The sequence below is a fragment of the Pongo pygmaeus genome, chromosome 17 (assembly GCF_028885625.2).
Source record: "Pongo pygmaeus isolate AG05252 chromosome 17, NHGRI_mPonPyg2-v2.0_pri, whole genome shotgun sequence".
NCBI lineage: Eukaryota > Metazoa > Chordata > Mammalia > Primates > Hominidae > Pongo > Pongo pygmaeus.
Genome location: NC_072390.2, coordinates 78,899,898 through 78,927,895, shown reverse-complemented (window position 1 = coordinate 78,927,895; position 27,998 = coordinate 78,899,898). Strand labels below are relative to the sequence as shown.

Genomic DNA, 27,998 nt, shown 5'->3' with positions numbered 1-27,998 from the left:
AAAAAGAAAGAAAGAGAGAGAAAAGAAAAGAAAGAAAGAAAACTACATCTGAAGTCAACACTAGTATTGGTGGGAGAGGAATTTTATGCTGCGTTTCCCAGTAGCCACTAGATATGCCAATCAGGTGTGCATGGTCCATGCTATGACCTGTGAGTATCAGATCAACGTCAGCTTGTGCAGCAAGCCCACAGGACTGGAAACCTCCCTCCAGTCCTCTGCCCCCTCCATCTCCTTCAACACAGAAGCTTCAGGTCAGGAAAGGAAAGGCCACCTTTCACATGCAGAAGCACATCAGCTTCTGGAGGGGTACTTTGGGCAGGTACAGCCTCCATCTTCTCAGTCTCCAAACCATCCCCTGCTTTGGACCTCTCCTTTGCAACTGTGGTCCTGCAGCCCTCTTTGAGAAGAGGGATGCAAGAGCCTTAGAGTTCCCACTTATTGATGCGTAGGAGGAGTGAAGGCTCTCAGGACCTCCATTCAGGACTCCTGGAGGGGGCAGCAATGCTTGCAGAGTTCATAGCGCCCAGATGCACCTGACCTTAGGTCCATATCCCAGGATGCTCATCCCTGGATCCAGGATGATGTGCTTTTGGTGCCGGAAGCTTCTGAGTCCCACTTTTCGGATGGGATAGCACAGCCAAAGAAATCAGACTTCATGTTAAAGGGAAACAGGTTTCTGGTCCCTACTCTTCCTGCACTGTGCTGACAGCTGCCCTTCTGGTAGGAGCTGATATAGGTAAGTTTCACGATAACAAGAGGAAGAGATTACCCATGGCTCTTCTGGATGTACCAGGCTTGTTTCAGTAATTTTCCAGTTTTTGGCATTACCAGACATTGGATCCACATTTTACCTCATTGCTAGCTACAAGAACTTGTTCAAGCTACTTAACTTCTGAGTCTCAGATTCCTCATGGGTTTATTATCCCTGAGGATTAAATAATATATGCAAAATGTCCAATGCAAAGAAGGTATTCAGTAAACATATCTGAAGAGGTGAGATCAACCTTTTTTCCTAGAATTCAATTCTAAATGGAACTCACTTTGTGGATACTTACAAGAAACACTACATAGTGTAAAGGAAATGTCTTAGTGCAATTTCACAGAAGACATGGAATTATTATTTGGGAGGCTGGACCTTTCACTGAATTGTAGTTGTTTTGATTATCTCATATTCACCTTGTTGGTGAAGGAGGGATCTCCCCCACTAAATAGTAGGAGATCACCAGACACATAGCATGAGACACTGGACAGATGAAATTGGCAGCAGTTTATTAGTCACATCTGCTCACAGGGAGGGAGGTCACCACATGCCATGCAGGGTCACAGGAGAGTTGCATTTGGGAATAGAGTGAACCAGCAGGGGTTGTGGAAGGCAGGCGTTGCAGTAACAAGAGGAAGAGGCGATTCCTGACTCCTCCAGATGTGACAGACTTGTTTGAATAATTTTCCAGGCTGGAGGGAAGTGAGCTAGGTTGAGACCCAGGTGGGGTACAGCTGACTGGCTGATAGGGGAACTTAGAAGGGCAAGAAGCCTTCCTGCTCAGTGGGTGAATAGGGTGCACATATCTGACAAGAGCAGGGGACTTCATGGCCAGGCCTCTGAGGCCCTGAGAAGCCCATAGACATCAAGGCAGCACATGGGGTTTCAGGCCTTACAAGACAGAAATAAAATATTGAGTGATAACTCTTCAAAGAGAATATGACAAACATAATTTTACAAGACCCTCTAGGAACAATATGCATATTGTTATCTCTATGTTTTATGATTTACATAGCTAAAGTCTGATTATATTATATTTCTATAACAGATAAAACCATTATCATTCATTTTCATAATTCACTATGGAAATGATTTGATTATCCTCATTCCAGGAAAGACAGAAAAAAACCACCTTCCTGCTTGGATACTTAGAGGCTACTCCATTTACACTCCCCACTCGCACCTCTTACTCCACTTGACTGGACTATCTGCAAGGTAGTGCAAAGAGGTGTGTGTTTCCCTGAGGAAGAGGGCACCACTCTGTTGCCCCTGGCTGTAGCACTCAGAGGCTCTCTCTGCAGTGGAAGAATCATATGAGCTGATTATTCCCCACCTTTCAGACTTCTTTCCAAGTCCAAGTGTTGGGCAGAGGAGGAAGAGGAATGAGAGTAGCAAACCCGACAACCTCTGATACTCCCTCTTTCCTCTCTCAGCCCACATGTAACGTGGATGTTTCCTTGTAATCTTCAGTCTCATTCTCTCCCTGAAGCTAAGTAGCTGGTTTTGGTACAAAGGGAAAAGTGGGCCAGTTAGGGAAAGAAAATATGGGTTGTGTCAGTGAAGTTCTGAGGGCTCAGGGTCTTTCTGGCTGCAAGGGGGTTGCTGGAATAAGTCTTTTTAGCTGTGCCCTAGAAAACAATATAACTCTCCCATTCAATCTAAATCATCAGTGTGTTCCCTTATCACTGATCACAGCAGTTGCATTTCAAGCCTGTAACATAAATGGCCACAGAAAGCTTAACTTCCTTTTCAAAAAATATTTCAAATATAGAAAGACATGTGATGTATACCCGTGAAGCTGTCTCAAACTACATTACTGTGAATAGAGCATATATAATCATCTCTGCCTCCTGATACCAAGTGTAAATTTTCAGAGAAAGTGGATAGTTGTACATTTGAATAGGCTTGTGACCCACTGATCCCTGTGAATGCAAACTATGTTTAAAACAGAAACACCGGGGAAATTGGACTGAATTCTCACTGGTCTCAGTTAACTGCTCTGTCACCCTCTGTGCCAGCTTCTGAAGAGCTGGAAGAGAGGTCGCTTCTGAAAATTTCTTCTTTTTCTTTCTTTCTTTCTTTCTTTCTTTCTTTCTTTCTTTCTTTCTTTCTTTCTTTCATTTTCTTTCTTTCTTTCTTTCTTTCATTTTCTTTCTTTCTTTCTTTCTTTTCTCTCTTTCTCTCTTTCCTTCCTTCCTTCCTTCCTCCCCCCTCCCTCCCTCCCTCCCTTTCTTTCTTTCTTTCTTTCTTTCTTTCTTTCTTTTCTTTCTTTCTTTCTTTTTGACAGAGTCTCGCTCTGTCACCCAGGCTACAGTGCAGTGGCACAATCTTGGCTCACTACAACCTCCCCCTGCCGGGTTCAAGTGACTCTCCTGCCTTAGCTTCCCAAGTAGCTGGGACTATAGACGTGCACAACCATGCCCAGCTAATTTTTGTATTTTTAGTAGAGACGGGGTTTCACCATGTTGGCTGGGCTGGTCTCAAACTCCTGGCCTCAGGTGATCCGCCTACCTTGGCCTCTCAAAGTGCTGGTTACAGGTGTGAGCCACCATGCTGGGCCACTTCTGAGAATTTCTGAGTCCTACTCACCATACTTCCTCCCCAGTCTCCATTTCACTTTCTATTGTTTCATTAAAAATGGGCCCATTTGTCAATACTATTGAACAGAGAAGACAGAAAATAACATGTATCTTCTTGTGTTTGGGAAAACAGAAGCATAGCGCTCTGTGAGGGTGGCACCATATACAAAATGAAGAGACAGCAGATAGCTCTGATAGTTGGAATGTTTTGGTGTGGGCAGTGGGGAGAGGGTGACACCTCATTTCACGCAGAGGGGTTTGACTAAGTGGTCATCGATACCACCTACAAAGTGACCACAAAATCCTTGGAGACGATCAAGTTCAGATCCTAGAAAACATTTAACATGCAAACACACACAAGAGTTCTCAAAAAGGAATTTCAAAATTAGATTCCTAACATCTCATTTTTGACTGCTGCAATAATAAAGTCACTTTGGGTCACAGGCACACTATAAAGAGTAGAGGAAATGTAGGTCACTACGAGAAAAGAGAAGGACTATATCCAATGACTACCTATGTCCTTATGGAGAGGAAAATCGACCACAGAAGAGAATACCATTGGTTTTGCTGTGCTGGATGAAGAAAAGGAAGGGATGGTCTGCACAGAACCTGAGGGTGTAACTGGCACAACATAAAACCATTTCTTCGGTGGTAGCTGCTGCTGCTTCTGTACCTTCCTCATTGACCTCCACAAAGGACTTGTGCGTGACCTTGGACAAGTACAGATCCTTCTTAGACGACATTCCTGAGAAGTCTGCCTTGCCCTGTTCAAAGGCATCGACTATGCCCATACTGCAAAGGACATCTTCCATGTTGTAAGTTTCCTCTAGTTTAAATCTAGGAAGGAAAACTTCCATCTCTCTTTCATGCATCTTGTCAGGCTTTGTCCATTCTATGAATCTCTCATAAGAAAGTTTTTTTTCCACCTAGAAGAAGAGTGTTGGATGTTTTAGGGTCTAGATCAGTGTTACCCAATACAATTTTCTGCTATGATGTTAACGATGTATGGCCATGCTGCCAAATGTGATAGCCATGAGCCAAATATGGCTATGGAGCACTAGATGTGTGTGTAGTGTAAAGGAAGCCTTGATTTTTAAAATTGTATCTAATTTTAACTAACGTAAATGTAAATAGTTACAGGTGGCTAGTGGCTACCATATTGGAATGCACACATCTGGAAGACAGCACAATAATGCTAAACCATTCAAGTATGAATTGATTTTATATTTCTGTGCTTTGACTCTTCATTTCTAGAAACTTAGTCAAACCATTTCCCTGAGGCAGAATCTTACAGTTTGGTTACATTTGTATGAGAACGGCTGTTCTTACAAAGTTTGGTGTTGTAGCTTAACAGAAACATGTTGAGGTAGGACAACTCAGACTTGCCTTTTCTTCCATCCAAACTTTCTTCCAACGAACCCATTATCATTTTCTGTTAATTTAAATTTCCAAATCTCTCTCTCATCTGGCCCTTACTCCATCTCTGCTGCCACTGCCTTTGTTCAGGCCCTTGTCATGTCTTGCTTGAAAGGCATAGCAACATCCCTTCTGACCTATCTCTATTATCAATACTTCCAACTCATCTATTGCAGGCATAAGGATTAGTTTTCTAAAAACTCAAATTACTCTCCAGCTAAATTTTTCACTGAGTCTCTACAACCTTGCTGTTGAGTGTGGTCCATGGGCTACTAGCCTTAGCATCGCCAGGAGCTTGGTGGAAATGCAGATTCTCAGGCTCCTCCATTCCAGTCCTACTAAATCAGAATCTTCTTTCTAACAAGATCCTCAAATGATGCACGGAGTCACAGCAGCTGTTCCCCACATGACTGCTTTCTAAAGAGCAAACTTACAACTATGGGGCAAGGTTGTGGAGAAGACTACTAATATTAGTCATATTCTGTGCATCTAAACAAATGCGTTATATACACCATGTCTTTCATCCTACAACATCCCTTGTAGGGAGGTACTGCCACCATTTTCCATAGGAATAAACAGCCTGAGAGAGTACAGATTTCTAAATTGTAAAGCAGGACATTGAACTCTTACCTGGTTCAGAGTTCAGAGTTGACCCCAACCTGAGCCCGTTCTAGGATGAGTATTTTCTAAATTGTGTTCAACACTTAGAACACCACCCCACTGGATGTAATCATGAAAAGAGAAAAGGGCATGTGGCCAAATATGTCAGGGAAACACTAGTAAAAGCAAATTTTCAATGTTTTTTTTTTTCCTAAAAGGCTTGTGAGAGCCTTTGCTATGATAAAACGCATACTTTGAACACTCATTACCATTTTCAAATCAGTGTTTTCATTGGGAAGCATAATGATCATATTCAGTTCCTTTCCAACATAGGGAAGCAGTAGAATTTGGCTGGATATTTTCCTTACATAGGTCATTTTAAAGAAGGATTCCTTAAACATCATTTGCACAGGTTTTTCTTTGTTCTAGAAAGGAAACAGATGCACATTAAGTTGAAGCACAAGAGTCAAATATTGGGCATAATCAATAGAGTTGGCCACTTTCTGCCCCTACAAACGCTTTGTTTCTTTGGTCTCTAGAACCCCGTATTAGACCTTTCCTTTACTGGCTCATGGTCATTACCTCAATCTCCAAACACTGGGCTACCCAGGGCTCATCCTTACCTTGCTTTTTGTTGGTGATCTTGAAGGAGATCAGGATATGCTACTCTGAAATATACCACTTTGGTTTAAGAATATATTTTGAACTGAAGGCATTAGAGTTCCTGAAATATCCTATCTGCCTAAAACCTCCCCAGAAAACCTCAATTGTCATTATTCTCTTCCTTGGTAACAATTCTAATTTTCTTAGAGATGAAAAATCTGCACACACCCAGCCAGATATTGTCACAAGCCTATTACCTCTGCCATCGATTCTCCTCCAAAAGGATCCATTTATCTTTCCACAAAAGGCATTTGTTTTTCCCAAGTGCCCTTTACTCCCCTCCCTTTCTCCTACTAAGTTGGGTAAAAACACCACAAATTCTAATGACCTCTTCGAATTACTCATCACTGAGTTTTCCCATGTACATGTGGATGCACAAGTTAATAAATTTCTGTTCATTTTTCTCGTTAATTCTCTTTTGTCACTCTACAGGGTCCCAGCCAAAGAACTTGTGAATATAGAGGAAAAATATTTCTTTCCACCTCTATCATTTCATTTAGTCTCATGAATTTAAATATAAAACCTAAGTCTGCACCTGTGGCCTGGAGCTCACCTCAGTAGTCCAAATTCATCCATTTCACTGCCTACTCAACATCAGCATCTGAGCATATAAAACCAACCTCCAGTCTAACTTGTAACACTGGGCTCCTCACAACCCCTTCCCAATCTGCTCCATCTGTTTTCTGTCCCATCTCAGTTGAGGGGGACAACGTCATTCCAGTTGTCAGATACCCTCTTCACTCCCATCTTTCTCTCACAACACATATCTGACCCATTAGCAAATTATATCAGCCCAATTTTTACAACGTAACCAAAATCTAACCTGTGCATCCTACCTCCACTCCTATCATCCTAGTCCTGGATGGTGCAATAAATTCCTAAGTGATTGCCTTATTTCTGCCCTTATCCTCCCTATGATTATTCTCAACACAGGAGCCCAAGAGACCCCTGTTAAGAGATAAGTCACATCACTCCTCAGCTGAAAACCCTCCTGACTCAGAGCGAAAGATGAAGTCTTTGAAAAAACTGGCAGATCGTGTCAGAAGCTTGTCCTCCACTTCCTCTCTGATCTCATCTCTTACTGCACTCCCTTTGCTTGTCTGCTACACTCACCGTGGTTGCTTCACAGAGCCATGGACAAACTATCTCAACTCTGCCCACTGAACTCATTCCCCTAGAACCTGTAACACATATGGCCTTACCTCTTTCTGTCCTTGTCTCAAATACCACCTCCTTCGGTAAGGGATTCCTTGAGACCCCTACCAGAAATTGTGCTGCCCCACCTCGACTTTCTATCACCTTTCTTTGTACCTGTCTCATAGCACTGCTTTTTAATATATATTTATTGTCTTTCTCCCCCAAGAACATGTAAGCTTCATGAGGAGAGGGACACTCTGCAGATTTTGAACATGGCTGGAATATTACCTAGCACAATGCATGGCACATAGTGAGCGCTCAATCACCGTTCGTTAAATAAATGAAGAAATAAACTTAAAAACAAAAATACTGAAAAAAAAGAAAAATTAACACAATTTACTAGAAGAACACCGCATCTGTTGCTAATGCATCCTCAAACAGTAAGAAAGATTTGAGGACCATGATTATGTTCTACACAATAATTCTGCTCAATTGACGAGTCTTTTGTAAGTTAATAATAGCAGCTACTGTGAATTTATTGAATACTAGAGGACTAGTCAAAAACACTTTGTAGTCCCCAGTTCTCAGATATATCACATAATTCTATATTAAATAAATGAACCCCAAAATATTTGTGTTCAGCCATTATCTTCATATTGTTGCTCACATAAACTAACGCTCAGCCATAAATATCCTCTTCTTCTTTAGTTCTGTCACTTTAGGCCAGGTTTCAGCAAACTGATTTCTGGAAACGGCCCAATAGTAGATGTTTTCAGCTTGGTGTCTGTACAGTTTCTGTTGCAACTACAGAGTGAGTATCCCTTATCTAAAAAGTATGGGGCCAGAAGCGTTTCAGATTTTGGATTTTTTTTTCAGATTTTGAAATATTTGTATTATACCTACTGGTTGAGCATCCTTAACCTGTTTTTTTGATTGTTTGTTTGTTTGTATGTTTGTTTGTTTTGACAGACTCTCACTCTGTTGCCCAGGCTGGAGTGCAGTGGCGTGATCTCAGCTCACTGAAACCTCTGCCTCCCAGATTCAAGCAATTCCCCTGCCTCAGCCTCCCAAGTAGCTGGGACTACAGGTGCGCCCCACCACGCCCAGCTAGTTTTTTGTATTCTTTAGTAGAGACGGGATTTCACCATGTTAGCCAGCATGGTCTTGATCTCCTGACCTTGTGATCCACCTGCCTCGGCCTCCCAAAGTGCTGGGATTACAGGTGTGAACCACTGAGCCCGGCCTGAGCATCTTTAATCTTAAAATCTATAATCCACAATGCTTCAATGGCCATTTTCTTCGAGCATCATGTTGGTGGTCAAAAAGTTTCAGATTTCCGCTAGATGACGAGTTAGTGGGTGCAGCGCACCAGCATGGCACATGTATACATATGTAACTAACCTGCACATTGGGCACATGTACCATAAAACCTAAAGTATAATAATAAAAAAAAAAGTTTCAGATTTTTGGAGCATTTCAGATTTTGGATTTTCAAGTTAGGGACACTCAATGGTACTTAACTCTGCTGTTGTAAAATGAAAACACCTATAGACAGCATTTTAGCATATGAACATAGCTGTGTTTCAATAAAACTTTATTTATAAAAATAAGTGATGGACTAGACCTGGCCATTGGGCATAGTTTGCCAACAGTTTTCCAACTGGTCTAGGAAAATTCCTCTCCCCACTTTCAGATCCCAAAACCTCTAGTCTTGCGATATAAAAGGATCCAATCTTGGTCATTTATAGTAACTCAGTGATTCACTAAATATGCAATTGTATAGGTAAGTTTCATTTTATTTTGTAATTAAAGAATTAAAATGAAAATTTGTATTACAAAATCTGCACCCTTTAAGAAAGTACATAGGTTGGTTCACTTAACACTATTTGCAATTTGTGTGTGTGTGTGTGTGTATGTGTGTAAAGACTAGAAAGCAAAAGAGAATTCTTCACCTCCTTATAGCATAAAATAATTCTGGCCCATGAGATAAAGAAAAAAAGCTTTCCTTCATGAGACAAATGGCAGAACCTCAGAAAGAGGAGATTTACTCTTCTCCCTCTGTCCTTGCTGCTTTCTCTTGCCTTAATGTCTGAACCAGCTTGTGACCATGAGGAAGTAAGTCACGGAAGTACTGAAGACAGAGCAGAAGAAAAGTGATTCCCTGAAACTTTCACTTACATCCCACATCAGCCTTAACCTCTGCTCACCTCCAGAATTCCTATTGTGGGAGAAGAATATCAAGAGTTTAAACCTTGCGTGTTGAGTTTTCTGTCAATTGCAGTTCAACGAAATCCTAACACACATATTGTTTTAAAAAATTTAAGGACAGAAATAGTTTTCCAGGGGAAAATGGAACAGTTCATTTCAAAAATAAAGCTGGAAAGAAAATACATTCCTTGAGAAACCAAAGACTCAATCAGGCTCAAGTGGGCACAGAAGATTTAACTGGTGATTAATAATTAACTTAATCTATTCTGTCTACTTTTGAATATATCCAGAAATCTCTAGAGTTAAATAAAAAAGAAAGAATAAACCAGATTTAGAGAAAGATAAAGGGCCTTTTGCAAATAATGTATTCCAAGTTGGAGGTAGCTAAACTCTATGTCTGTCCTGTGTATGTGTTCTTGCTCACCTGGTTTTTAGGTAAAAATTTGTGCTTTTTCATCTTTATTACCAACAGAAGACTGAACATAATTCATTGGTTCAGTACTTGTTGAGCACAAGTGTGAGTGAGCTAAGCACTGGTAAGGTAACATTCTCTGCACTCACACAGCAACAAACAAAGTGGGAAAAGGGACACCTGATTCAACCACGGCAATGCCACCATGGAGCAGTAGAGATCGCTGTGACAGCTTGGAGGAAGAGACAGCTTGGGGAGGCGCACTGTCAGAAAGGCTTTCCGGAAGGAACAGTGAAAGAAAGAAAGGAGCATATAGGTACTGTTGAGAAATGAAGATAGAGAAATATGCGAGATCCAAGAGCCTCACACATCATACCACTCATTTGAACTTTATCTCACAAGTTTTGGGAAACCAAGGGCTATAGACTCAGATTTGTGGTATAGATGTGATATAGATAGTACAAAATACAAATGAGATAGGGAGCTGGACCAGAAGCCTGGGAATATGTAACCACTGTTGATGAGACACAAAAAGGAGATGAAGGGTAGGAGAAAGGCCCCTAGGTTTGGAGGGGAGTCCTGCTGCTGGACTACCAAAGGGTCATGTCAAATCTACCAAGAGTCATGTTTTAAAGCCAATATGAAGACAGAAACTGTTCCCAAAAATCACAGTTGAAATGGAAAAATATTCACCTTGCTAATTTTAAAAGGCATTTCCCTGGTCATCTCTTTCACAAACGGACTTTCCCAGTTTCCTTTGAAGTAGATGGCATTCACGAGAATCAGTTTAGTCAATGAATCAACTGAATCTGGAGAGAGCATCTCTGTAATTTTACCTGTAAAGAAGAATTAAAGAACCATTTAGCTAAAAGTATTCCCTGATGATTTTATCAGGAGAGATATTCAGATCATGTCATCTGTTTGAGAAAGCAAGTATGCATGAAGGTAGTTCATGGTGTCCTAAAATATAACCATGTAAAGGGATGCTTATCCTCACAATGACCATAGTAACAACACTGCAACAAAAACTTGAAATAGAGCTCTTGTAATAAAAATATCACAATTTGAATAGAATGCATAAAACAAACAAGTAGATATTAATGGGAAGAGGATGACCTGATAATATATAGCAGGGAATGATTGGTGCCTGTGGTTTAAAGAAATAAATGTAAAAGACTGGCAAAAAGGTGAGTAGTTGTAGCAACTTTAAGAACAGTTTAAGAACTAAAGCCTAAAAAGGGCATGGCTGGCTGGGTGCTGTGGCTTACGCCTGCAATCCCAGCACTTTGGGAGGCCGAGATGGGTGGATCATTTGAGGTCAGGAGTTCAAGACTAGCCTGACTAACATGATGAAACCCTGCCTCTACTAAAAATACAAAAATTAGCTGGGCATGGTGGCAGGTGACTGTAGTCTCAGCTATCCCAGCTACTCTGGAGGCTGAGACAGGAGAATTGCTTGAACTCGGGAGGTGGAGGTTGCAGTGAGCTGAGATCATGCCACTGCACTCTAGCCTGGACAACAGAGCGAGACTCTGTCTCAAAAAAAAAGAAAGAAAAGAAAAGGCATGATCAAGCATCCTGCCACATTACATAGATAAACCATAGTGCACAGACAATACCAGAGAGGGAGGCCTTTAAATTCAAATGTTAATGCTATGTGTGAATAGAAACCCTACCTAATATTAATAACAAAAATGTGTAGGTTCTTCTGGAAAAGATGTACTGCATATTGAGAGATATCACAGATAGATGATAAGAGCAGGGATAAAGCTAGAGAAAAGGTCTACACTCTGGCAATATTTCAGAAGCAAGTTTTTAAAGTTTTCATAGTTATTTAGAGAAAAAAAGCACTCCTTGTCATGTGTGACAGTTTTATAAAGAAACTGACTGTAAGACTGTTTGAAATATTATTGAAATGAAATACCAGTATGTTTTCACCTTCAGTTTTTTCAGCAATCCAGTTATTTATGTGTGTTCTGGACTTCTCTGTATCGTTCAGGAAATCAAGCTGTTTTAGCTTTGCTTGGTAGAATTTGCCACAGGAATCTGTAAAACACTAGGAAAAACTGAGCAACATAGTATCACAGCTAACGAGATGATTAACACCCACAATTTACTTCTTCATTGTGACACATCAGAAAATCAATAATTTTATTATTTACCATATATAAATTTCAAACAAGTGTGAGAAATTAACCTAAAGTCAAAATTCTTTTCAGCTATTCCTAATCTTAGCTTATAAACTAAGTAATACAGTGATCTGCATATCAAATAATTTTCATCAACTGCTGGATCTTTCAAGAGAGTGGCAGTGCATCAGTGAGATAATAAAAGGCACTGAGAAATCTCCAAGATGAGATAACAATCCTTAACATGAAAGCACCAAATAGAGAAGCATCAAGACACATAAGACAAAAACAAATAGAACTGAAAGGAGAAATAGATGAATCCACTATTATAATTGGAGACTTCAACATCCCTCTATCGGTAATGGATAGATCCAGAAAGCAGAAAATGAGTAAAAACATAGCTGAACTCAACAACAGCCATCAAATAGGTGAATATAATTGGCATTGACTACTTTATCCAACAAGAGTAGATTACACTTTCTTCCCAAGCTTACATGCAACATTCACCAAAATAGACCATATTCTGGGCCATAAAACACAACTCAGCATATTTAAAATAATAAACATCATTCGATGTCTGCTTTCAGACTACAGTGGAATTAATCTAGAAATCAGTAAGAGAAAGATGGCTGGAAAATTCAAAGGTACTTGGAGATTAAATAGTACACTTTTAAATAACACATGAATCAAAACAGAAATCTCAAAAGACACTAAAAACATTTTGAGCTAAGTGAAAGTGAAAACATACTGACAACACTAAATGCTGGTGAAAACATGGAGCAACAGGAACTCTCATTCATTGCTGGTGGGAATGCAATATTGTACAGTCACTTTGGAAAACAGTCTGGCAGTTTCTTATAAAACTAAAAATATGATTCAGCAATCATGACCCTCGGCATTTACCCAAAGGTGTTGAAAAAACCCTGCACGCAAATATTCATAGCAGCTTTATTCATAATTGCCCAAGTTGGAAACAACTAAGCTGTCGCCCACCACTCTGGTGGGGATGTTAATAATGGGAGAGGCTATGCATGCACCTTCTGCTCAGTTTTTCTGTGAACCTAAAACTGCTTTTAAAAATACTCTTTTTTTTTTTGTAAAAAAAAAAAGAAGGCTTCAAGATGCTGTGACTATAGAATCTGTCACTTCTGTAAACCATTAAATTTGTGGAGTAAGGATTAACACAGCAAGTGCTATGTCTCCATCTACATTTTAGAACAACAGAGTATGAAACTGGGTCTGTTGTTTCATAAATTATATGAATAAAATATTCCTACACCAGCAATTTCTATCAGACCTTGCTGCAATGCTAGGAAAGTTGTAAACTCCAATGTCCAGATTGGTGCCACATAAAGCTATTGAATGCTAAAAATATGGCTAGTGGGACTGAGGAGGTAAACATTTAGTTTAATTTAGTTTAATTAATTGCTTTGAAATGTTCATAACCACATGTGGACAGTGGCTGTGATTCTGGATGTTTTAGAATATGATCTACTTTACAAAAAAAGTCCAGCACTTTGGGAGGCTGAGGCGGGCAGATCGCCTGAGGTCAGGAGTTCAAGACCAGCCTGACCAACATGGAGAAACCCCGTCTCTACTAAAAATACAAAATTAGCCAGGCACGGTGGTGCATGCCTGTAATCCCAGCTACTGGGGATGTTGAGGCAGGAGAATCGCTTGAACCCGGGAGACGGAGGTTGCGGTGAGCCGAGATCACACCATTGCACTCCAGTCTGGGCAACAAGAGCCCAGGCTCAAAGAAAAAAAAATTTAATTTATTCTATGGAATTATAGGATATTCATGAAAACCTACATTATGCCATATAAAAGCAGAATCTGTGGAGGAAAGTAAATGGATTGAAATAATTAATTTGTTCTTCATGCACTATGGAATTGTTTCCTAATCTTTCCCTCCTACTGCTCACTGGTAAATATTTAATCCCCCTTTTCAGGTTTTGGTTTTTATTTCAAAATTTTATACTTCCATTTCAGTACAGCATTGGAGAGGAAATATAACAGTAGTTATGAACCCAGGTTCTGCAACTTATTAGCTGTGGGATCTTCAAAAAGTTGCTTAGTCTTTTTATGCCTCCATGTTCTCTCCTGTAGAACAGGAATGCAGTAATAGCCACACCTCACAAGATAACTGTGAATACCTGATGAATTATTTTCACTTTATCATGTAACATTTTTGAATTTTCAGTATGCTTCATGCATTGCATAACTAATCTATATACATCATCTTATTTAATCCTCCCATAATTCAGGTTTTGCCAATTTTGCTGGCTCTGCCTGTTTCTCAATGGTTTGGAAATTGGTTAAATTTCTCAATCTAAGAAAACAGTCTGAAAGAAAACTGATGAATCACATATTAATGACTTGTTGCAGCTGTAGGTGATCTTTTCAACTTTTAAGCATTTTAAAATAATTGTCAGCTAAATTCACTTACTATTTTAGAAGCCATGAAGAATAAAACTAAAAGAACATCTGATTATCTACTGCTATTGGTTTTGGATTTTGGAAATAAGAATAAATAAATAAATAAGAAATTAATGATAGTTGACAAGTATTTCTCATTTCTTTATTTTGTATTACAATATCAAAATAACATCTTAAACATCAATTTTTTAAAAAAATCCACCAAAAGTATATATTTATATGTTGGAGTTTTGTTTTTCTTTATACAGAAGGCTAATAAAAGGTGGTAATAACGTAAATAGTAGCTAAGACTATAAAAATAAGTGAAATACATCATAAAATCGCACTATAATGTGCAACTCTTATAAATATTCAACTTTATGCTTCAAACTTTTCTTGTATGCCAGCTGGTTTTGAAACAATTAATTTCGATTTTAAAACAAGTTTAAAAAATAATGAAAAAAATCATATAATACAGTAACAGTGATATCCCAAACATAAAGAATTCTTGTAAATCAATAAGAAAAAAACATCCAGCCCATGGAAAATGTGCAAAGAAAATATAAATAGGTGATTCACAGAAAAGTTAGAAATGTTCAGTTCACATAGAAAAGCTCTTCAGCAATGAGAACACATGGACACAGGAAGGGGAACAATACACCCCAGGGTCAGTCGGGGTTTGGGAGGTGAGGGGAGGGAGAGCATTAGGACAGATAGCTAATGCATGTGGAGCTTAAAACCTAGATGATGGGTTGATAGGTGCAGCAAACCACCATGGCACAAGTATACTTATGTAACAAAACCTACACATTCTGCACTTGTATCCTGCGAATGTAAAGTATAAATTTTTAAAAATGCACTTAAATTTCACATTCTGCTCTGTAATATAAACAGCTGATTAAACAATTTGATTAGAAAAAAAACAAAAGCTGTTCAATTCCATTAATAATCAAAATGGTGTTTTTGGTGCTTTTCTTGCTTTATGGATATTAGCCCTTGTCTATCATATATGTTGTAATCATTTTATCTCAGGCTATCTTTTTTTTTAACTTTTATTTTAGATTCAGGAATACATGTGCAGGTTTATTATATAGGTAAATTGCATGTTGTGGGGGATAGGTGTACAGATTACTTTGTCACCCACCACTAATAAGCATAGTACCTGTTAGTACAGTACCTGTTAAGTAGTTTTTGGATCCTCATCCTCTTCCACCCTCCACCTTCAAGTTGGCCCCAGTATCTGTTGTTTTTTTCTTTGTGTCCATGTGTACTCAAAGTTTAGCTCCCACTTATAAGTGAGCAAATGCTGTATTTGGTTTTCTGTTGCAGGGTTAGTTTGCTTAGGATAATGGATATCCAGCTCCAACAATGTTGCTGCAAAGGATATGATCTCATTCATTTTTATGGCTTCATTGTATTCCATTGTATATATGTAGCACATTTTTAAAAATCCAGTCTACCACTGATGGACATTTAGGTCGATGCTATGTCTTTGCTATTGTGAGTACTGCTGCAATGAACATATGTGTGCATGTGTCTTTATGGTAGAAGAATTTATATTCCTTTGGGTACATACCCAATAGTAGGATTGCTGGGTCAAATGGAAATTCTGTTTCAAGTTCTTTGAGAAATCACCAAATTGCTTTCCACAATGGCCGAACTAATTTACATTCCCACCAACTATTTACTTTTCTCTGCAGCCTTGCCAGCATCTACTATTTTTTTGACTTTTTAACAATGGCCATTCTGACTACTGTGTAACGGTATCTTATTTTGGTTTTGATTGGCATTTATCTAATGATTAGTGATGTTGAGCATTTTTTCATGTTTGTTGGCAACGTATATGTCTTCTTTTGAAAAGTGTCTGTTCATGTCCTTTCCCTACTTTTTAATGGAGTTATTTGTTTTTTGCATGTAAAACAAAATTCTTTATAGATTCTGGATATTAGACCTTTATTGAATGTATGGTTTGCAAATATTTTCTCCCATTCTGTAGGTTGTCTGCTTATTGTCTTGATAGTTTTTTTGCTGTGCAGAAGATCATAAGTGTAAATGGGTCCTATGTGTCGATTTTTGTTTTTGTTGCAGTTGCTTTTGGTGTTGTTATTGGGAAATATTTGCTAGTTCCTATGTCCAGGATGGTATTTCCTAGATTATCTTCCAGAGATTTTATAGTTTTAGGTTTTACATTTAAGTCTTTAACCTCTTTTTGAGTAGATTTTTGTATATGGTGTAAGGAAGAAGTCCAGTTTCAATATTCTGCATATGGCTAGCCAGTTATCCCACAAACATTTGTTGAATAGGAGGCCTTTCTCCATGGTTTGTTTTTGTCACATATCAGATAGTTGTAGGTGTGTAGCATTATTTCTGGGCTCTGAATCCTGTTCCATTGGTCGTCGTGTCAGTTCTTTTAACAGTACCATGCTGTTCTGGTTACTGTAACCTTGAAGTATAGTTTGAAGGCAGGTATGTGATGCCTTCAGCTTTGTTCTTTTTGCTCAGGATTGCCTTGACTATGTGGACTCTTTTTTTGGTTTCATGTAAGTTTTAAAATAATTTTATTCTAATTCTGTGAAGAATGTCATTGTAGTTTTATACAAATAGCATTGAATCTATAAATTGCTTTGGGTGGTATGGACACTTAAACAATATTGATTCTTCCTATTTATGAGCATGGAGTATTTTTCCATTTGTTTGTGTCATCTCTGATTCTTTGAGCACTGTTTTGTAATTTTTATTGTAGAGGTCTTTCACCTCCTTGGTTAGCTGTATTCCTCGGTATTCTGTTCTTTTTTTTTTTTTTTTTGCTACTGACAATGGCATTATGTTCTTTATTTTACTCTCAGCTTGGATGTTGTTGGTATATAGAAATGGTACTGACATTTTTACGTTGATTTTGTATCCTGAAACTTTGCTGAAGTTGTTTATCAGATCAAGGAGCTTTTGGGCAGAACTATGGGGTTTGCTAGGTATAAAATAATGTCATATGCAAAAGAGGATAGTTTGACTTCCTCCCTTCCTATTTAGATGCATTTCTTTTTTTTCTCTTCCCTAATTCCTTAGGCCAGGACTTCCACTTTTATAGGAGTAGTGAGAGAGGACATTCTTGTTTTTTTCCAGTTTTCAAGGAGAATGTTTTCTTCTTTTGCCCATTCAGTATGATGTTGGCTGTGGGTTTTTCATAGATGGCTCTTATTATTTTGAGGTATATTCCTTTAATGTCTAGTTTGTTGAGGGTTTTTAACATGAAACGATGTTGAATTTTATAGAAAGTCTTTTCTGCATCTATTGAGATGATCATGTAATTTTTTTGTGTTCTGTTTATGTAGTGAATCACATTTGTTGATTTGTGTATGTTAGGTGAATCTTGCATCTAAGGGGATAAAGCCTACTTGATAATTTTGGATTAGCTTTTTGACGTGCTGCTGGATTTGGTTTGCTAGTATTTTGTTGAGTATTTTTGCATCTATGTTTATCAAGGATATTGGCCTGATATTTTCTTCTTTCTTTCTTTTTGTTTCTTTTTGTTTTTTGATTTTTTTTCTTTTTTCTGTCTCTGACAGGTTTTGGTATCACAATGATGCTGGCCTCATAGAATGAGTTGGGGAGGAGTCCCTTCTCGTCAGGTTTTTTTTTTTGTTTTTTTTTTGTTTTTTTTTTTTTGTATAGTTTCAGTAGAAATGGTACTAGCTCTTCCTTAGACATCTGGTAGAATTCAGTTGTCAATCCATCTGGTCCTGGGCTTTTTCTGGTTGGTGAGCTTTTTATTACTGATTCAATTTCAAAACCTGCTATTGGTCTGTTCAATTAAGATTAGATTCAATCTTTTCCTAATTCAATCTTGGGACATTGCATGTTTGCCAGAATTGATTTATTTCTTCTAGGTTTTCTATCTTGTGTGTATAGAAGTCTTCATAATAGTCTCCGAGTGCTTTCTGTGTTTCTGCAGGGTCAGTGGTCATGCCCGTTTGTCATTTCTGATTGTGTTTATTTGGATCATCTCTCTTTTTTCCTTTATTTGTATAGCTAGTGGTCTATCTACATGATTAATTTGAAAGAATTTTTATGTATTCCATTTGCTTCGTAGATTTTTTTTCTCTATCCCTTTACTTTGAGCCTTTATGTGTCTTTGCATGTGAGACTCATCTCTTGAAGATAGCATACCGTTGGGTTGTGCATCTTTATTAAATGTACTACCCTGTGCCTTTTATTTGGGGCATTTAGACCATTTACATTTGAGGTTAGTATTGATATGTGCAGATTTGATCTTGTCATCGTATTGTTAGCTGATTATTATGCAGACTTTGTTGTGTGGCTGCTTTATGGTGTCACTGATCTATGTATTAACATGTATTTTTGTAGTAGCTGGTATTGATCTTTCCTTTCCATATTTAGTACTCCCTTCAGGACCTTTTGCAAGGTAGGTCTGGTGGTAATGAATTCTTTTAGCACTTGCTTGTCTGAAAAGGATTTTATTTCTCCTTTGCTTATGAAGTTTAGATTGGCTGGATATGAAATTCTTGGTTCAAAATTATATTCTTTAAGAATGCTAAATGTTGGCCCCCCAATCTCTTCTGGGTTGCAATGTTTCTGCTAACAGGTTTGCTGTTAGCCTGATAAGATTCCCTTTGTAGTTGACCTGCCCCTCCTTGTTTTTTCTTTTTGATTTCAATTTTGGAGAATCTTATGACTATGTGTCTTGAGGATGGTCTTCCTGTGTAGTATTTCGCAGGGGTTCTCTGCATTTTCTAAATTTGAATGCTGTCCTCTCTAGCATTTGGGGAAATTTTCATGAATGATATCCTGAAATATGTTTGCCAAGTTGCTTGGTTTCTCTCTCTCTTTCAGAGAAGTCAGTGAGTCATAGATTTGGTTTCTTTACATAATCCTATATTTCTTGAAAGTTTTGTTCATTCTTCTTTATATTTTTCTTTATTTTTGTATGAATGAGTTATTTTGGAAAGCCAGTCTTCAAGCTCTGAGATTATTTTCTCACTTGGTCAATTCTGCTGTTAACATTGCAATTTCACTGTGAAATTCTTGTAGAGTGTTTTTCAACTCTATCAATTCAATTTGTTTCTTTCTTATAATGGTCACTTTGTCTATGAGCTCCTGTATTATTTTATTGTAATCATTAGGTCTCTTGGACTGGGTTTTGACTGTCTCTTGTGTGTTGATGATCTTTGTTCCTATCCACATTCTGAATTATGTATCTGACGTTTCAGCTGTTTCAGCCTGGCTAAGAACCATTGTTGAGGAACTAGTGTGACTGTTTAGAGATAAGAAGACATGCTGTCTTTTTGAGTTACCAGAGTTCTTCTGCTGGGTCTTTCTCATTTGTGTGGGCTAAAGCTCCTTCAGTCTTTGAGGTTGCTGTGCTTTGGATGGATTAGTTTGCTGTTTTCTTCTTTGATGAACTTGGAGGTTTGATTATGGCATAAGATGGTTTTGGTTGATGGACCTTGATTCTAATCTACTCCTGGGTCTTGGGGGTGCTCCTTCTGATTACTTTCTCCATGCTTGCATTTCTTTTGTTGGGTGTTCTGGTCCATAGGGCTCTCTCAGTCAGGGCCCACAGTTGGCAGACAAGCTGTATCCTTCCCAGGTCAGTCCTAATCTGCTGTTCCTGTGCGTCCTGGGGAAACATAGAGTTACACCTTCCAGCAGAGTTCAAGTGGAAGTGGAACTACTGGGCTAGAAGCTCTAGTGAGTGTGGCCCATCTGCCTATGACAGGCAGGAGTGGGTGGAGTTGCCTACCCTGCCATTCAGGTGTTTCCAGGGTGACAGGGGTCTGTGTCTCTCAACAAACTTAGGAAGAAGCAGGACTGTTGGGCTGGAAACTATAGCAAGTGTGGCTTGCCTGGCTACCAACCACAGAGGTGGGTGGAAATGACTGCTCTGCCTTCTGGGTGCTTCCTGGGATGACAGAAAGCTGCCCCTGCAAGATGAGTTCCCACAGAAGCAAGACCACTGGACTGGAAGCTTTAGTAGGTATTACCCACCTGGCTACCAGTGGTAGGGTGGGTGGAGTCACATACTGTGCCCACCATGTGCTTGCAGGGGCAACAGAAAAGCTGCACCCACTGGCTGAGTTCACACAGAAGCAGCAGCACTGGGCCGGAAGCTCTAGCAGGTGTTGCCAGTCTGGCTACCAATGGCTAGGGTAGGCAGGTCACATGCCCTGCCGTCCAGGTTATTCCTGGAACAACAGAAGACTGTGACCTCCAGCTGACTTCATACAGAAGGGTGACCACTGGGCTGGAAGCTATAGCCAGCATTTCCCACCTGGCTACCAGTTGCAGGGGTGGGTGGGGTTGCATGCTCTGCCACCTGGGTGTTTCCTGGGACGATAGGAACCTGTGCCCAATAGCTGAGTTCACACAGAAATTGGGCTGGCTGTTGGGCCAGAAGCTCTAGCATGTATTGTCCACCTGGTTACTTGTGGTGGGGGCAGTTGGGGTCACACAGCATGCCATCCAGGTGTTTCTGGGGACAAGATAAAACTGCACCCTCCAGCTGAGTTCACACGGAATTGGGACCGCTGGGCCAGAAGCTCTACCAAGCATTGCCTTCCTGGCTATAAATGGTGAGGGTGGGTGGGGTCATGCACCCTGCCATCTGAGTGTTTCCTGGGAAAACATGAGGCTGTGCTCTCCAGGTCAGTTCACACAAAAGCAGGACACTGGGCAGAAGCTGGCACCAAGCCCTGTCTGGTAAGAAGGGGCGGAGCAAACTTACTGCTCCCAGGCACTGCAACTGTGGCTTCTATTGGGGATATGACATCAGTGATCGTCTGCTTCGGGGCCCAAGGCTTGTAGCAGTCTTCTTGGATTCGAGAGTTGCCCCCACAATACATCCAGGTGGCTCTCTGCCTCAGTCTAGAAGTGCGGTGGTGGGGTGTTAGGGGTCAGGGGGATCCTCCCATTCTCAGTCATGCACAGGTCCTGGTGGACAGCATGAATTCCCCTGGGGGCTCTCACTCACTCACCCTTTCCTGTGTTGGACCGAATCTCCTGGCTCTATGCAGAGCTCAGACAGGCTGGTTCCTGGATTCCTTCCTGTCTGCTCTCTGTGCTCCCCTCCTGCCTTGATGGAACCCAATGTCATTTCTCAGATGATTGATCGGTGTGCAGTGTCAGTGTTCATTAGTCCTTCTATTTCTTCTCATGTGTACAGAGGTACACATGAGCTGCTTCTAGTCCTATATATTGGTTGGCCCCGCCCTTCCAAAAGTTTATAGGTTTATAATATGCAGTGTTGTTGATAGTAGGTGGAAATGAGCACTTTACACATATCCTTTGGGGAATGTAAGTGGCTACAATACTGGTAACAGCAATTTGGCAATATTTATTAAAGCTTCAGTTTCATTCCCTTCCTCCCTTCTGCACATCAGTTTTAGACAGTAACTAAGGCACATGAGCACAAAATCTTGTACAAGGATATTATTGTTTGTAATGGTCCAGATTAAATACAACCTAAATGCTCATCAATAAGGGAAAGGTTTACTACATCACGGTACAGTCATACTTAGGAATACCAGAAAATGGGTAAAAAGAGTGACATAGATACGCATATGCTGAGATGAAAAGAATTTAAGACATATTGTTTAGTAAAAGGAAACAAAGTATAAAACAATATGTATAGTATAATAACAATGCAGGGGGGAACCTCACAAAGCAAAATTTCTGTATGTGAAGCAGGACAGACTTCAAATTTATAAAAGCTCAGACATTGAGAAGAGGAGTATTGGAGTTAGAGGTTAATGAGGGTTCTTGATTTATATGCATTACTTGCATTTTTGTATAAGAAGAAATTACTTGAGTACCTTTGTTTTTGTTTGTTTGTTTGTTTGTTTGAGACGGAGTCTTGCTCTGTTACCCAGGCTGGAGTGCAGTGGCGCAATCTTGGCCCACTGCAACCTCCACTCACTGGTTCAAGCAATTCTTTTGCCTCAGCCTCCTGAGTAGCTGGGATTACAGATGCCTGCCACCACACCCGGCTAATTTTTGTATTTTTAGTAGAGACAGGGTTTCACCATCTTGGCCAGGCTGGTCTTGAACTCCTGACTTCGTGATCCACCCGCCTTGGCCTCCCAAAATGCTGGGATTACAGGCGTGAGCCACCATGCCCAGCCAAGTACCTTTGTTTTTTAAAAATAAAAAAGTCATTAAAGACTTGTCAACGAATAGAGCCAAGGTATTTAGCTAAAATACATTTTAAAAGATTTGCGGTGTCTAAAAATCCAATCAAAATATTTAAATGCATAAAAAGGAAAGTGTCATGACACACAAAAATTAACAACATCTGCAAAGCAATTACTAGAAATACTCATTTTGATCATTTCTTTGTTTCGGCTGATTCATCTCCAATTGTGCTATGCTCTGTGTCAGTTCTTTTATAAAGATCAAGTCATTTAAGCTTCATGAAAGTCTTGTCAGTATTTGCTATAAGACTTATTTTACGGACAATAAAACAATCAGAGGAGCCGTGTGAGGTTAGGGAATGAAGTTGTGAATTCAGGCCCAGCTGCATGAATTCATAGCCCACATTCTTTCTACTACTGTCCATCACATTGCTATCTTTATTTTCTTGATAAAACACAAAGTACAACTTACTGTGTGGAAGTCATAAGACTTTTCTCCAAAGAGCCTGTTAGCAGTTCTAAGCAAGTACTGAGTGCCAGTTCTGTTAATTTCAGCAAGAAGTGACTGAAAACCTTGGTGAATATCTTCATCTTCACCACCAATTTTACTAAAAGAGAGTACCTGAAATTTAAAAAAAAATAATAAAATACACATTTTCAGTATTCCCTGACTTCAAAAATAGGTGCAATGCTAAATTCAACATTAAGAGATTTACAGATCCTTGCTGCAGCATAAAAGATGATTAATCTAATTTATATGGTTTGGCTATGACTCCACCCAAAATCTCATCTTGAATTGTAATTCCCATAATCCTCACATGTCAAGGGCAAGACCAGGTGGAGGTAATTGGATCATGGGGGCAGTTTCCTCCATGCTGTTCTCATGATAGTGAGTGAGTCTCTCAAGAACTGATGGTTTTATAAGTGTCTGGCATTTCCCCTGCTTGCACTCACTCCATCCTGCTACCCTGTGAAGAAGGTGCCTCCTTCCCCTTTGCCTTCTGCCACGAGTTTAGGTTTCCTGAGGCCTCCCCAGCAATGTGGAATTGTGAGTTAATTAAAACTCTTTCCTTTATAAATTACCCAGTCTCAGGTATTTCTTCATAGCAGTGTGAGAATGCACTATTACACTAATTAAAGATAGAAAGTGTGTTGAAATCCACCCAGTCTAACTACCTAAAGCTCTTCTTAAGTTTCCCTATAATCACTTCCTATGGACAACCAAAGTTATCTAAATATTGGAAAGATTGGATATGACTTTTGCAAACCCTAACAAAATGATTCAGGTTACTTACGCTCATTGTTTGTGGTACTTTGTCTAAAAACACAGCTGCCAATCATGTGTTCTGTCTCTGCCTATACATGGTGCTCCTGACACCAAAAGATGGAGTCTCTCCCCTTTGTTAGGATCTGGGATGGCCCTGTGACTTACTTTTAACAAGAGAATGCAGATGTAGCTCTGTTCTAAGCCTAGACCTTAAAAAGCCTGGCAGCTTCCACTTTGACTCTCTTATAACCCAGCTGCTATGATATAAGAATGCATAAGCTTCCCTGAGGAAACGCCATGTGGAAGGGCCCTGGAGGAATGAAAAGACTTGCTTTACAGGCCCCAGCCACCAAGCAGCACCAAGGCACAGATATGTGAGATCTTCTTGAACCTTCTAGCCCAGCTGCCTGTGGAAGCACCCACAAGAGTGACCCCAGGTCACCAAGGATGGTGAGGCAGTGGTAACATGCTCCATCCTGCCAAGTCTCCATCCACACCCCTGTGACACTAGTAGAGTTAACTGTTAAAAGAAGAATCTCTTCGAGATTTGAAGCATGAAAGACCAGCACTACTGATAAATTAGTAGCATTTATTTTTGTCTTGAAGTGGCTTTAGGTACCTGAGACATCTGGGCTGCAGTGTTTCCCTTCGCCCCCATGAAGACCATGGCCAAAGCAGATGACATGCTCATGGGTGAAAAAAATATGTTGTTCGAGTTGTTTTCCCCTAGCTTTTTCAAAAGGTTTAATGCAAAGGTGCCATTTGCTTCTGATAGAGCATCCATGACGGTGAGCCTGAAACAATGGATTTAAAAACAATATTACATCAATATAGGCTTACTATGTATTGCATTTTCACTTTATTTATTAATAGCTTTAGTGGATACTTTTCCTCAGTGAACAAATAGGTACACACACAAAAACTAAACTGGGGCTTTTGATGTGCAATTTCATTTTATCTGTACAACCTGATGGGGTAGGTGCAGTGAATATTTGCATTTTACAAGCAAATAAATGGAGTCTTCGCTGTATCAATATCTTGCCTCTGCCTCTGAGGATACCCAGCTACAAACAGCAAAGCAAGGATTAGTAACCAGGTCTGTGGTTGCTGAGGAACCCTGTAGATCTAGGTTTCCTCTTAATCACCATGGTACAAGGTCTTTTTTTTTTTTTTTTTTAAAAAGAAAGAAAAAAAAAGAGAGAGAAGAAGAAGCAGAGAACAAGTTAAAGCTATCTTTTTAAAACATGAAATTCATAAGTACAAAAACTATTAATTTCCAGTACTGGTAAAATAGGTATTCCTTCCTGTACTCTACAACTGATTATATAAACATTTTCAGAGTGTAATTTAGAATTATATTTAAAAAAGGAAGGAAGGAAGAGAGGGAAGGAGGAAGAGTAGAAAAAAGAAAATGCCAAGGAAATATTTATACATTCAGAATAAAAAAATTCATTTCAAAGAATTTCACTGAAAGTAAAACTCACATGTACTGATAAGAAATGTTATGCAGAAAGATGACTAGTGAAGCACTTCATATGCTAGAGAGATAATCTTTAAATTGCCAACAATAGAGAACCAGTTAGATTCTGTGACATCTGTGATTGAATATAAATGAAGATGAAGTGTAAATTAGAAATAAAGTTACATATAAGTATAATTCACAAATAGGCTGGAAAAAAATACTGAATATCGAATACTTCTGGGCAATGGGTAATTTTGATGTTAGTTATGTTCTACTGTATTTTTGCATTTTCTGCAATGTGCGTATATTCTTTTTAGTGTGATTTAGTCAGTTTTGCTCTTTATGAAATTAATGAACTGGCACTTAGTTGTAAAGTCAAATAATTCTAGGAGAGACATTATACAAATCAACAGGCACCTTCCCCTTCCTCCCAACTTCCTAGAAGCAGTCAATCACAAGTCAGCTTGCTCTTTCTCCTGGCATTTACTTCCATGTTTAGCTATAATACGTGCATACTACTGTTTTTGACCTAACACTTTTAGACATTATTGCCTTCCTAATTTGTGGAATTACATCTGTTACTTCAGTCACTGCACTTCACCTCCTCTATCCAAGTGTTTGCTTTATTGCAATTAAATAGTATTCATAGCTAAGCCAAGTAGTGAAAAATTAATCCATTCCTCTTCTCACATAACTCTGTTTTTCCTTTTGTTAATATTTCTTCCACCCCACCTTCTTTGGCTTTCTTGTATATATAGCAAATTTGCCCCCAAGTGTTCCACCAATTAGTCAAACCTTTTCAGTAATTTCTTCATATGCTCAACCACATGAATAATCTCAGTCCCTTTGCTCATCTCCCACAGTCTTTCACCCTGCTGGTGAGTGCAGGTTTCTTTAATCTGTAAGAGTTTCATTCCCAAAGCAGAATTTTCATAAGCAGAGAACAACTTTCCCTACTATTATACTTTAGTTAGTGGCCAACTTATTGTTTATCAATTTGGTAAACATAAACTTTTTCTTTAAACTTTAAAGCGCACTACTAACACAGCAAATAAATTATTTTTAAACATTTGAGCATTGATTACAAATCTTTGTAATCAATGCTCAAATGTTTAAAAATAAAATAAAAGCTTTTCTAGGGCCATACCAGTGACAAAACTGAGATAGATATTCCATTTTGGTTTCTAAATATGTTATGATGTAAATTACATTGGTATTTAAATACGTTAAATACCTTTCTTTTCTAAACATTCTCGCATTCAGAGGCTATCTGCTGGGCTGCAATTGTACTACCATTCTCTTCCATAATTCCAGTGTGTTGCATCCATTGCTATTGATCATTCACATTGCTGACTCTATTCCTTTCTAAACTCACTTCCCTTTAGTGTGCAGCATCCCTGTCTCATCTAAAACAGCCCTTTGCCAATGTCGTTTGTTTTGAACCCCAGTGCCTTTTCTGCTGCGTGGTTTATTCCCTTGTTTGCATAGAACAATAGTTTTCTAAGACAGAATACATAAATTTTGATTTATTGCATATCTGAAACTATTTTTCTTCTACTGTTAGATACTATTGATCATTTGGCTGGTACCAAATACGAATGTTACTTATCACATCAGTCTTATAAATCAAATCACAACAGGGAGGAGACAGCTCTGGGTCAGATTCCTGTCATCAGACACAATTAGACCCCAGAAGCAAGAGGACCCACACCTGACCCAGTTTCCCCCTGGCATCTGAGTATGCCTGACAGCATCTGAATATTAATTTTCTGTAAGTTCTGTTTTCCAAACTTAGTTTTAAAGGGAAGTGGGAAGAGAAAAGGAAGTAACTTACGTGGCAATATGATCTAATACAACAAAATTAATATATGATTAAAAGGCTCCCACCATCTTACCTTAAGGACAATGAATTGTATCCTGTCGGTGAATTTAATAAAAACAAGATCTGGAATGTCCCTCACGATGATCTTTGCAGGCCTGCACACTCTCAAAAGTGCTGTGGCGTTGGCCAAACTCTGGAAGCCAGAGAGGGCTGTGAAACCCATGCGCTCATTCTTGGAAAAGGCGCTGGGGTAGGCTCAGGGTCCAGGCTGCCTTTGGGACCCACCCCTAGTTCTCTCTCGAGGGTCTTCGGCACCCTTAGAAATTCCCAACGCACTGCTCTCTGCGGCATCACCTATGGCCAAAGGGCCCTGAGCTACGGCACCGAACATTCTGCGACGACCCCATCCCACAGGTGACCCATCTCCCGGACTCTGCAGGTGCGCGTTCCCAGGGTCCTGGGGTCCTGGGGTCCTAGGTTCCTAGTGTTCTGAGGCGTCACAGCCCCCTCCCACCCCCAAAGAGTACTTCACCAGAGAGGATCGCGGGGCGTCATTGTCCGCACCCCCGCTTCCCAGCTCCTGCGTGCTGAGCTGAGCTGAGGCTGGAGGTTCATCCCCCAGCTCCACGCGATCTCCCCCGACACCCGCCCTGACCACACCAGGACCCACAGGGGTCGCAGCCAGGCGCAGCCACGCCCCTGCTCTCGGGGAGGCCCGGCCCGAGACCAAGTGAAAGAGGGGAGACCCCGAGAAGGCGCTCAGGGAACTTTGCCAGGTTCCGCTTTCCCGGGCTCCTACCGTTTCCCGGGCGCGGGAGCGGATAACCCGATGCCTGCTTGTGGGAGCCGCTCCCAAAGCTAGACACGTACCCCAGTTGTGGGCACCGTTGCCCAGGATCGAGGAGAGGCCGGTCGGAGTGACGGGAATAGAGGTGTCTGGGCGGCGCGGAGTGTCAGATCCTAGTGAGTGGGGAGGCGGGC

The 27,998-nt window shown here is 39.9% G+C and overlaps 1 protein-coding gene across 2 annotated transcripts; it reads right to left on the bottom strand.

The window, feature by feature from the left end:
- Positions 1–1,252: 1,252 nt before the first annotated feature.
- Positions 1,253–27,998, bottom strand: LOC129019051 (serpin B6-like). 2 transcript variants are annotated; one of them, XM_054461314.2, is made up of 8 exons: positions 27,817–27,987; positions 27,091–27,210; positions 24,353–24,527; positions 22,939–23,088; positions 11,714–11,831; positions 10,469–10,611; positions 5,625–5,780; positions 1,253–4,265 (listed from the first exon to the last, which is right to left on the bottom strand). In XM_054461314.2, exons 3-8 carry the CDS (start codon positions 24,515–24,517, stop codon positions 3,861–3,863), a joined length of 1,137 nt encoding a protein of 378 aa, XP_054317289.1. In that variant the 5' UTR covers positions 24,518–24,527; positions 27,091–27,210; positions 27,817–27,987; the 3' UTR covers positions 1,253–3,860. The 2 variants fall into 2 exon arrangements, with proteins under 2 accessions (XP_054317289.1, XP_054317287.1); XM_054461312.2 differs by lacking the exon at positions 27,091–27,210 and having other exon boundaries at positions 27,888–27,998.

Excerpts from the sequence above, each read along its gene's own strand:
- LOC129019051 (XM_054461312.2), bottom strand. The coding sequence starts at position 24,517 with ATGGATGCTCTATCAGAAGCAAATGGCACCTTTGCATTAAACCTTTTG. Across the intron at positions 11,832-22,938 it reads AGTCTTATGACTTCCACACA|TGTTTTACAGATTCCTGTGG; the intron begins GTAAGTTGTACT and ends AGTTTTTCCTAG. Across the intron at positions 4,266-5,624 it reads AAAACACTGATTTGAAAATG|GTGGAAAAAAAACTTTCTTA; the intron begins GTAATGAGTGTT and ends CTCTTCTTCTAG.